Source organism: Lissotriton vulgaris, chromosome 5 (genome assembly GCF_964263255.1).
Source record: "Lissotriton vulgaris chromosome 5, aLisVul1.2, whole genome shotgun sequence".
Lineage (NCBI taxonomy): Eukaryota > Metazoa > Chordata > Amphibia > Caudata > Salamandridae > Lissotriton > Lissotriton vulgaris.
The window spans coordinates 325,703,418-325,715,919 of NC_141693.1; the positions used below are offsets into that span (position 1 = coordinate 325,703,418).

Genomic DNA, 12,502 nt, shown 5'->3' on the forward strand with positions numbered 1-12,502 from the left:
TTAAGGGTCCTGCCTCAATGGAGGAAATGAAAACAGAAATAGCCCAAGTCAACAGACACCCGCAAACTGTTATGCATATAATACGGGGCTGGAAATCTCTCTTGTTTTCGGTAGGATATTCGGACCCAAAAAAGGTAAAAATATTGACGGCTAATGCTGCATATCTTAAAAACAATCTCTTGCTTGTTGCTGAAATAATTGACCTAATTACAGTTAAATGTAACGTAGCTTCATTTATTGCTATTGGAATATAAAGAGATGGGTGGCGTACGCTCGACAATCCCAACCCATTCTCATATTTTCTTATCTGGTTCGCAGGCGTTAGAATCCCTTAATAAAGGTACTAGGTCATTTTATACCACAATATTCCTTGAAGGTTCAGGTTAATTGAGATCAAACACCTTCACATGTGGTAGGTAAATTAGTAATCGCCATTACTGACCCCATTGGAATTATGGGATCAGTAGGAAAACTATGGATCTACTTGGTTTCACCTGGACATTCCAGCTGTTGCACACAGCAGTCACGGGTGACTCTCCGCGAGATAAATGAAGAATTGCTTGGGGCCAGGGACATAACACTGGCCCCCGAAGCCCACGCAGTGCGGGGGGCCAGATGCTCCAGGGGGCCCCCTCGGCACTGCCCTCTGTCCGGAGAGCTCCTAATTGAGCCCGGAGGGGGCCCCTCTACATACCTTGCAGGGAGGCCCCCCTCAATTTTTGTTACGCCAGTGCTTGGGGCATTCTTAATTTCTAGATAGAGCCTTAGGGTTCAAATTGAGAACCCTCCAATAACTCTGCCTCCAGAGTTACTGGTACTCCTGGGATGGGTAACTCATGGCGAGTGGGGAGTGGCGGGAAGGGCGTGACCGAATGATTAATGCACCATCCTTAATGAAGATATAAATCGACGTGGGGTCCTTCCTTTCCCCTCCTCTAACCACTATGTTAGAACAGGTTTTAAATGCTGCTGTGTGGGTGGTGTTGCACTCACAAAAAACAATGGAACAAAGTGTCAGCCATATGCAAGTGACTTAGTGTTCCTTTGGGGCATGGATGTGGCTTATATCCACCGCCGTTCAGTGTAACAGCCCTGGGCAAAAAACGTTGATTGACTGAGGAAGGATTCTCGACCAATTGAAGTTGCAACAAGGATTGAAAAATTGATGTTTCCTGCTGAGCTGTACTTTATATTCAAGTCAGTCTGCTAGAAACAGGAACTTCCGATTGCATGCCACAATCCATCATTTATAGTGTACACAAGAGTAAACCTGGTATCCTTGTCACTTGTACTGCTTTTATTTCTGCATAAACCACGCTATATTCCTTTCGTGATTAGGTTTTTTTTAATTAACCTGTTTTTCAAGATCAACAAAAATTTTAAGCAAGGATTATGGCCTTCACACAGTTACTCAACCCTATTAAAGACATATAATACATACATTTATACATGACAAGGATACCAGGTTTACTCTTGTGCACACTATATATGAAGGCCCTACCTGGTTCCGGTCTGTTGGGCCTATCCCCCTCTAGTGAAACAATCCATCATTTGGCGCAGCGGGGTTTTACAGACTTCTTTGGCATCTATATGGGTGAGCTCGTGATGAAAGAATAACGCAACACTTGCAAGGCTGTGGTCAACGTTAGTTGTAATACGCAGGAAAAAACAGGACACATGCCAAAGTCAGCAACCTGTTTACCAGGTCAACTCTGATAAGTTTCGCTGATGTCGTAAAAGTTGGTCAAAATATGTTGGCAACAGTGCTTGGAGGCATGTAGCTAAAAAGAATGTATTACATTTCAGCACTACAAAAACGTAACTAGTAACCAATCTCAACCTGTTCGCCCAGATGGTGTTCCACTCGCCCCTCCCACAATCCAGGCTCTAAATCAAAGTAAGCCTTGTGGCTGGGTGTGTGTGCTTCAGTGAGCAAAGCAAGTTAGTTAGAGGAAAAGAGGAGCAGAAATGTCACTGAAATTGAGGCACTCTGCTTAGGCATAGCTGCGAAGTTTTTAGGGCCTCATTTACAATATGTTGACGAACAGCAGTGTTGCAGCCTTCCTGTTGCGCTGCCAAGCTTCAAATTGAAAGGAATGTCCTGTATCTACACCCCATTGCATCTTGTTTTCTGTCCCTAGTCACCCCCTGCTCTCTTTGCCTCTCTTCCTGCTCCAGAGACATTTTAAGGCAAAACGGGCTATGGCCCAGGGCCCCAGCCCTTCAAGGGGCCCCTGATAGAACCAGCTCTGATCTGCAGAGTGGTTTGCCCTGATGATTTTTAATAATTCTTGAACAGATTTCTTTAGCTACCTGTTGTAAACTTATTGTGTTACTTTCCTGATGTTTTGTCCATGTTCTGCTGTGCTCTTCATTAAACCTCTTAACCCCTTCGCTACGGCGGCTATTCCGCCGCAGCCGCCGCGCTAAGGGGGAGGCAGGGCCGCGCGGCACTCCCGTGCTCGTGACGGAACCGCTCGGTCACGAGCCTCGGGTGAGCTGTGCTTGTGACGGAACGGTTCCGTCACGGCCCCGCCCGCTCTTTAGAACGCCCAGCGCAGGCACGAAATTCGCGCCGCGCAGGCGCGGCGAGCGGGCCGTGACGGAACCGTTCCGTCACCAGCACAGCCCACTCGAGGCTCGTGACGGAACAGTTCCGTCACGAGCATGGGAGGGGTTAAACTATAACTGCTGGTTTGGAGACTCTACTTATTACACTACCGTTTTTCATTTTATTTATTTTTTATGTGGGTGATGTCCGAGAGTCTATTATGGACATTTTGCAGAACAATGTTGCGTTTATGTTTCATGCAACATCCATAAAAAGTTTCTTTTACATAAAAACAGGACCTCGGATATGAGAAATAGGAGAGCGTCACACATATTATTTGCAGTAATATTAGTGAGCTGCCACTGTGTTACAATTTTTTAAAAACGTGTCACTCTCTCTGAATATTCTATGCAAACACATTTAGAATTGGGACCAGTGTGTCTGTGCACTCTCAGTGACCTGGCCAAAGAGGGTATGAACGAGCTCATTTGGGATCATAAATTCAAAGCTGTTATGAACAGGGGCCCCCAAAACACATTCGGCCGAGGGCCCCCAAAACACATTTGGCCGAGGGCCCCCAAAATCCTTAAAATGTCCCTGTCTTGCTCCCTTCTCACACTTTGGCTTTGCCTCTCACTCTCTTGCTCTGTTCCACGGTCCTTTTACCGTTGCCTTCTTTAACTCCTGTTGCACCTCCTGTTTCTCTCTCTCAGGCTCTCCTTCTCACTATCTCTTTTGTCCCATCTTTTATCTGTCTGTTTCTTCCGCCTCCCTATCCCTCATGTACATATGTAGTGTCTATGGGTCGTGTAGGGTGAAAGGCCCTACAAATTCAGATCAGAGTCCGGAGTAAAGCTCACAGCATCTCTGTAAGATTGTATGTGCAGGAAGGGTTAAAAGCTGAGACAAGCTGGGGGTGTGGGTGGCAGATGTACTAAGTTTGTATACAATGAAGTGCAGCGGCCAAAGTTGCAGGGCTGTGCTGCTTGAAAGAGAGAGAACGGAACAGCCGCTAACTACTAAGATATTGTGCTGTTTCCCTCTCGCTTAGCTCTGGAGCACTTTAGGTTGCGTTGCGCCAACGCACACACCCCTACCCCATGGTGCATCGGTATGACCATGATGTGAATTAGTACTGCAAGGGGAAACATTTTGCACTGAAAAGTAAATACCAAAAGCATTTTCAATGCAATAGGGTTCGCATTCGCGAGACTTTAAGCTATTGGCATTGTAAATGACAATGACTTTTATTTATGCTAATAGATCAAACTCTTGCAAATGCGAGACCACTGTAATGGTGGCCGTGCCACTTTCTTTTAACCTCATGCGCTCTAGTGGAATTCCGCTTGTACACTGATATTTTTAAAAGCGCATGTTACGTGACGAGCTGGGCTCGTCATCAGCGTGCGAGGAGGCTACGCCATGACGAGCCCAGCTCGTCATCAGCGTGGAAGGGGTTAAACGCTTCTCGCCGTACTCAGGTTACTGTGAGCAGCGTCTAAAGAAATGGGTGCACCCAATATTAAAGTGAAAGTGCGGTATGGAGCGCTTTCACCGAAAAAGAGCAAATAAATAATTAATGAAAGGTTCTGTAGGGTGGCCGCTAAAGTGAATGCAGGCTGTGCCGTCAATTATATAAATACGCACAGCCACTAAAATAAAAGTGGACCGCGCTGTAATTTAAATAAATACATCACTGATAACCATATAACAGCAGGCGGCATGCTGCGATGTCGTGGGTGGAATAGGGGAAGGTCATTAAAGAAAATAGGGCTCACCGACTACATAAAGCAGACTGTAACAACACAAGTAAAAAGTCCAGTCCTTATGGGAGGTTACAAATGCAGGCAAGGCTGTACCAAGGAGGGACTGCTAAGCCTATTAACGAATGAAAAGCAATGATTTTGAAAGAACAGTAACAGGAGCAATTGAAAAGATGGGCGAGAAATGGGCGGAGCTTCTATTCCATACTTCACTACAGCATACCTCGCAGAGTAGCGATTGCTCTGCACAGGCTAGACCTAAAAATAGCACTTTGCATCACTTTGCATCACTTTTGTGATTGAGGGAGAAGCACTCTGCCCCAGCGGTGCACCATGCAGAGAAACATCCTCTGCGCTCAGCTAATTTTGCGCAACTCAGGTGCTTTAAGACATACCTCGTTTCTGATAAACTTTACAGTCTAATCAAATCAAATCATGCACAATTACCCATTTGCTGTATAGTAATCCACAATTAAAGAAAAGCAAAATATTGTGTGTTCAGGTCTTGTATTAAAATAAAATGCAGCATGGTTTAATGCTCTCTCTATGACATTCATTATCCATGCATGGAGATATGATCACATTTAGGAAGTATACATTTCTTTCCTCCAAAAGTGCTACTTACTGTCCGGAGCTTCATGTGTAAAAATAAATAAATAAATAAATAAATAAATATATACTTGCCAATAGTTTCTCTTAGAAGGGTGCCATTAGCACTGCCGAATTCCAGGATTGCTGGATACCATGGCTGCGTAGACTTGCCAATAGGAAATGTACATGTTATCTCTTTATCTCACTCTTGCAGTCTGCTTTTCTTTCCTACTTTCTCCCTTTATCACTCTCTTCCTTCCTTCTCCTCCTCTTTTCTCCTATTCCCTGCCTCTCTCTCTCTTACTTTGTGTGAAAGTATGATGAGATGATGATGAACAAGGTCTAGGCCCCATAAATAGGTGCTGGTGCCCATCACATGAACCCACTGGCACAAATTAGTCACTGTTTATGTTCAGCCTCCTTAAGACTTTCCTGGAAACATTGTGCATGGGATCCCAGCGGATGTGATCAAAACTTGTCAAAAGTAAGTACATATAAACTAATGTCTGGCATCTGGAAAAAAATGAGACTGACAGGCTCAATTTAACGGAAACTATGATGTGAAGGGGGGATTGGGGAATGAGTTTGGACATGCTATTGGGGCACGTGTGAAATGTGAGAGTTCATGGTATATTTGTTTTATAAATATTTGTACAATTTAAGCACAAAAAGGTAATGTGAAGTGCCCAAAATCAAAGTTTTTCCACGTAGGTGTCATTTACACAATATATTTTGTCTTGGTGTAGAATTTGCTGATTAATGCTCTCCCCAGAGGCAATTAAAGCTTGAAATGGTGAACATTTAATCTAGAATGAGCATTTAATGAGAACTATAGAGAACTGTTGTTTTAATGGGATTGAACTGTGGGCCATTCTCTGCAGTCATCTGTCAGTGAAACAGTGATAGTACCACTTACTGTCTTAGCAGTCTGTCCAGTTCAAAATCTCCTAAAGGATTAATATGAATAGCTATGACAGGATTTGATTTGATGAGCTTCCATACATAAAAAGCATCAACATTCCATGTTATGTCAAGTATGTCATACTGACGGTTATGTAGGAGTGAGCAAGTGTGTTTTAATAAAGTGTTGTTGTTCTGTCATTTTAGACAGGTGGGTTTAACGGCAGGAGCAATGGAAAAGGAAACTTAATACACAAGTCTATTGTGTCGCAGAATTGCCAAAGGCACAACATGCAAGGATTTTCTCAATGCACAGAGTTGTCATTGTGTGCAGAAAAAAACAGTACAATGATTTTAAACAAATTAGCAGAATCAATCAGTTTTACCCCGAGGCAGTAATTTTTTATTGGCTTTTCTGACTCATTATTAGCTTAAACATAATCCAAGCGCCTCCAATAATAGGTACCATTACATATAATGGAGCAACCTTGTAAACCTCAGAATCTGGGCGGGTTATTAAACAAACAATAATGGTTCTGAGAAAACCCAATTTAACATGGTACTTAATACTTCAATAGTAGTTATATGTCCCAGGAGGGGTACATACGTAATGGGATAAACAAATGAATAAACTCTGACCCAAATGGTGAGAAAGTAAACCTTTAGTATTCAACTTTCTCTGTAATTTTGACTAAATAAAGCAGTGGTTGTGTTGTCCAAAATGCAAAAAGACATGTACAATGAAATACAACAAGTGGTGTAGATCGTGATTTGTGATGGACAATTACAGGTTACACAACATAGATACATACAAATTGCAATTTTTCAATCTTATCAACTGTAATCACAATAGTCTTTTGGCAAAATGATTTCTTTTGTTCCTATCAGACTTTGTACAGTTAGATCTATAGCATAGTACGTCGACGTTTCGACCCTAGTGGTGATGCACTGACTATGTGCATCTGGGGTGGGTCTTCATCAGGACGGAGAAAAGGTTGGACAGCCTTGGTATTGGGTATACTGCTTCCGGTGCTTGTCAGCCGACAGGTCACACAGGATGTTGTTGGATCACTGGTCCTTATTATTATGTGATTGATTCTTCAACACCAGCCGGTGGGAAAATTTACTGATCTGGGACGCCTTGGCGGTTGCTCGAGCGTTTCTGAAAAAGCGACCGTCTCCTTCGAATCTTGGCTGTGAATGTTGGACAGCATAACCAATGCTTTCTTTAGTCAAAATTACAGAGAAAGTTGAATACTAAAGGTTTAGTTTCTCACCATTTGGGTCAATGTTTATTCATTTGTTTATCCTATTACATATGTACCCCTCCTGGGACATATAACTACTATTGAAGTATTAAGTACCATATTACATTGATTTCCAATAATAGGTACAGCGCATACGGTTTTACTGGAGTATGAATACCCCAACCTCCAGCCACTGGTTCGTCTTCTTCGTGGTGAGTGCATTTACTTTCCTTTCAGTGGCTTGCTAGGCGGAGCATAGGTGCCAAGGTTTCAGATAGCTATGTGTGACATTTTCTTAATTTTTTAGTAATTATGAGTGACATTTCAATGACCATGAGTGACACTTTCTCACCAGCAAAATAAATCAATGAAGAAGAGGGAAACATAAAAATACCATAATTTAACCCACTTCAACAAGGAGAAAATATTATTTTAAAGCTGCTTCAAAGCACCAGATATTGAAGGACAATAATCTAGTGCCCCTTGCAATCAGGTCATACTGTTAAACTGGGCTGGGCGCCCCGTGCTGGAGAGATCGTTGTTGTATTCGGCGCACAGCGACGTCCATGGCGCTATAGTCCAAAAAATTACATGTAGCGCTAGTCCACTAGCACAGCACACTCACCCACACCCCCGACTCTGTTACATTTTAGGAATGTGCATTAACGTGTCACTGTTCAAGCAGAGACACGCTGCTTTACTGCAGGGATACTAGAGTACAGGGTACGGTAACGGAAGCCGCTCTGAATGAAGCCAACTTAATACCCAATGTAATACCGGTCAAGTGGAACTAGAAACTGGTTGGGGGATGGGAGAAAGCCGTTGTGCTGAAATAAGTAATAATAAAAGTGTGCAGTGGGTAAACAGCAAGTTATTTAAAATCCTTTTGTTGCTTGCAACTTTTGTTTGTCCAGGAGGCGCTCAGTGGGAAGGTTAACCGATGACCTGATGGCAATTAGCAAAGCTAAATTCCGAGGTGGCAATGTGTGTATTTCTAAATTAGGTGCTCCAGGCACGGGACGCAGGGAGATCGTTCGTGCTGAAGTGTGCAAAGGGCTGAGGGCGAGTCACTGAAACCCATAGGAAAACGTTATCGACTGCCCATCCACGGCAATGATTGTTGTGTGAAGGCAACGTGGAGGGTAATGTTAATGACGTCTTGCAGGGATTGACAGTTCAAACTTCTTGAAACCCTTTCTCCCCTGTCCCACGGTGTGAACCCCAATGGTCCCCCCAATAGTAGTCACTTACTGCGGCCCCGGTAATGAGTGTAAAGGTAACGCGGGTCTTCTCAGTCAAGCCTGACTAACTACACGGTCGTCCAGTGGCCGCGGTGGTGAGCAGCACAAGGTCACTGTGGTAACGGGGTAATGGCCCCACTGGCACACATGTCATGCCCCCCCCCCCCCCGGGTGTTTAATCGGCAGAGTCAGTGAGTGTGGTCGACAGCCTGGCGCGCGGCACCGCGGGCGGCCCGGGAATTAATTAATTAATACAGCTGGGCTGGCGGGCGGCTGAGGCCGCAAAGGTAACATTGTAGCACTGCCACCAGCACTCTCAGTGAATCACTCAGCCTGAGCTGGGGAGCACGAGAATTTAACTATTTATGAGCCACAGTGCCAGAGCTGCTTGAGGCAAGTCTGGAACAGCAGCTAGCACCAGTGCGGTAGCCTGGGTGTTTCAGTGGCATTTAAAATGCATGACAAAGCATTTCAATGCGGTGATGCGGAACACCACACTGAAATGCGTTAGTGTCACACGTGATGTGTGATACTTGGCAGGACTGATACTTGGCAGGACTGGCGGTGTTGCAGCTGAAATCAACTTCACCACAGGCTAGTATGATATTGAAGGTAGGCCTGGGTGGAGTTTGGGGAGTTCTGCTACACAGAACTCCACGAAGTGACCCAAAAACTCTACTGTGCTACGCGGAGTTCCGCAAGCGGCAGAGTGTGTTTTATCATGCTGTTCGCATTGATTTTCTGGGCCGGGTGTTTGTGCCGCGTTGTAAAATCAGTGCGAATGGCACCATGCACAGCTCAAGAGGGCGCTGCTTCTTTTCTGCCGCTAGAGTAGATTTTCAACTCGAGCAGCAGCTTACTCAACGCAAACGGAAGCTTTCTCTACGTGAGCAGCCTTGACCATCCGCGACCGCCCGTGTTGAGAAATCCGATCGCCCGTGTAGAGAAATCTCACCGGAAGGTAGATTTTCCTCACTCGCACTCACCAACTTAGCATTGCCGAGTACAAGCGAGGAAAGAACTCTGCTCTGCGGAGCAGAGTTTTTCAGAACTCTGCATGCTCCACTGAGCGCGGAGTGAGGAAAACTCTTCAAACTCCACGAACGGAGCATAGTTCACCGCCCAGGCCTAATTGAGGGTAAATACTGAAGCTATGCAGTGCACTGTGGGACGTTAAATGTAGAGCAGACATTTAAAGGTAACTCAGATCGACTAAACATATTAAACAACCCCCAGTCCCTTCCCCTACCATTAGGGCCCTCTTTGGGTCCTTTATTTTATGTTTTTGAGATATTCCCGGACCTACACTTTTTTTTTTATTTACAAGGTAAGAAGGGCTGCAACCATCATGTTCCCTTAATACTAACTTCCAAAAAAAAATGTCATTGTAAAATACAATTTGTAACAGGAGGGTAGTGAAAAATTTGTGATGGTAGTTATTAAAAATTGAAAAATGTCCCTCCATCTGCAGTGGGGGGTGAGAGGAACTCTATGAAACATTAATGTTTGAAAACTACAAACAATTACATTTCTTTCAAACATTTTTCTTGTCGTGAACAGAACTGATTAGATCCCAAATAAAGTATTTATGAACACCGAGTGCAGAAACTTCAAAAGCGACAACATCAATGGAAGTAAGGCGACTTTGCTTACGATAAAGGCAGCCGGCCTCGTCGTTGAGCTGGGACCATCCGGGGCAACATTTATAGACTGTCTGATAATCTGTACTGTACACTTGTCGGTAGGCAGTGTAGTAAGCCGTCCTGCAAAGAAAAAGAGCGAAATGTATACTCTAAGTTAGTGCATTCATCAATTCACAGTCTGAAAATGGCGCTATCAACCAAAGTGGTCACACAACCAGAGCGTACATGAAGGTTTCTTATCTTCCGCTGTACCACTGAATGCGGAAACACTATCATCCACTTAAGGAGATTAATAAATTACTACTTATAGAGAAGCACTTGATCAGCATGTCTAAAGTCAACATCACCGGCTCTTTGTAAAGGAACCAAAGGTCTGTGACTAGAGTACGTTTCGGTAAATACTAATAGTATTTCTGATGGTGCTGACACTATCTTATATGATAATCTTAGAATAAATGCAGTCTGTGCAGGATCAGTGGTGGTGTTGTCCTCAAGAATATATGAGGCAATGTGCCTCTACCTGATTGAGATTCCCAACATATCAAATCACCTGGTCATTGAAATAAGCTTTGCTGAGTCAGACATGAGCTAGAAACCATGAAGGTTTATTAAAAATTTGAGATCATTACAGATGCTGCACGTGATGACTTAAGGTCTCAATAACACAAGAATGCTCCTGAAGAGAAGCTTGGCTAACTTTCAAAATGAGCCTTTTTAATAGCAAAATGCAATGTAGAAATCATACAGTCACCATGATGTAGGCTACGTGATGCATAGTAGGTTCAGAAAATCACAATACAGAATAAAATGGAACAATAGCGAACACCATCCCCTAAATGAATATTAATTTGCTCCGCTTTGACCTAATGTCATGGAATGTGATAGTACAGGTCTCACTACACATTAATCAATGATAGAACTATGAAACAGCTAAGCTCCCTGATCTTCAGCATGCAGGACCTTGAACAGTTAAATATGAGAGGAGCTTATAAAGAACAACATTATGTTGATAGGAAATAAACAGCCTCAAGGAGCATCTTACACAATGTTTCTGTGCACATTTTACTGTAGGCAGAGACACATAAATTAAAACACAGTAATGGGTGAATGGATACAGTGCCTAGTTTAACCAACTTCAAGGAAAAAAGTGCGGTTACTTCGTTTTTAATACAAATCTTTCATACCACTAAAATATTATTATTAATTAGAAATATTTATTTCCATGGTCAGAATCCTTACAAACACTACACAGGCTCAGAATCCCTACAAATACTAAATTGCTCTGATATTGGCGACTTCGAGAGTTCTGCTACATAGCCTGAGAGCTGAGAGGTTTGCTGAACGTTGAGGTCACTGAACAGTTGTGATACTGAGTGACAAATGATATTCTTTATCTTAGTGGGGCGTCGCCAATGTTGGGGATCCCCAGTGTTGGAGTCTTAATCAAAGACACTGAAAATACCTGAGACTCAGATACTCCATTCCTCTTGGTACTAGTGGACACAGAGCAGTTCTATATTGGGGTTCTGCTGTGTTCTGCCAAAGAAGCATTATAGGTAAAGGTGTAACAGGTTTGTAATTAGCCGTAATGCAGATTAGGAAATGCCCTATCCCCCACAATTGGGTAAATAAAGAAAAACATATTCAGGGTCAGGTGGCAGCCATGCTTGAAGCAGCTGGTTAAGGCAGGGGTCCCCAAACCGGTCCTGGAGGGCCGGATCCATGCCAGATTTAAAAAAAAAACTACATGTATCTCAATGGGGATATCCCAAAAATCTGGCATAGAAACGGCCCTCCAGGACCGGTTTGGGGACCCCTGGGTTAAAGGGTCTGCACATCTTTGGGCCCTGGTTGCGCTGTACCTGCTGCACCAGTGATAGCTATTTCTCCAGCTTCAGCTCTAACACAATGTAGCTTGCCCCTTCACAGCATCTGCTCTGCAAACCGGGTGCTCAAGTTTTTTTTTAAATGGTTCCCTCTCCTCCATCCTCACCCTTTATCACGTGATCTTTGTAGGTATCATTTTTTTGCTTCAAGTTTCCATTCTGCAAATTGACTGGTCCCAGATGGAGGTGGAAAATGAGGTTGGTGATGCCTATACTGGGCCAATGCGTCTGTTCATAGGAGGGCGGATGTGACAGGTATTTGCATCCAGCTTTGGCAACACTTCATGTCAATAGGTCTCAAACATTCACTGGTTTTCAATCCCTTTTCTGAAGCGGATTTTCTTTTTTTTAAAGGAGGATTTCATTGTAAATCAAAAAGCGCCCTTCCACGGGGTGCACGGCTGTTCGGGAAGATAAAGGGCTGCTCTCTTCCACGTCAAGGATGCGCTGGTTTGCAGGCCCCTCCACACACTGTGAAATCAAACTGACCTTATTAAAAAGTCTTATCTGCCAATGCGAGCCATGATTTGTAATCAAATACCACGAGGCGCCACAGCATTGGGGATTGACCCTAACTGAAGACCCGCGCGGCGCTGGAACGAGGCCAGCGCTCCAGTCTTCAACGGCGGCCATTTTATTCGCCTTCTGCCAGCAGAGATACCGAGTTATGTGAGGAAGAA

At 43.9% G+C, this 12,502-nt stretch overlaps 1 protein-coding gene across 1 annotated transcript in view; it reads right to left on the minus strand.

The window, feature by feature from the left end:
- Positions 1 to 12,502, minus strand: part of MEGF6 (multiple EGF like domains 6) — a 1,305,820-nt gene that overhangs the window by 1,055,346 nt on the left and 237,972 nt on the right. The window contains exon 3 of the mRNA XM_086921560.1: positions 9,947 to 10,056. Within this exon, the coding sequence (XP_086777686.1) occupies positions 9,947 to 10,056 (110 nt within the window). The remainder of the gene's footprint in view (positions 1 to 9,946; positions 10,057 to 12,502) is intronic.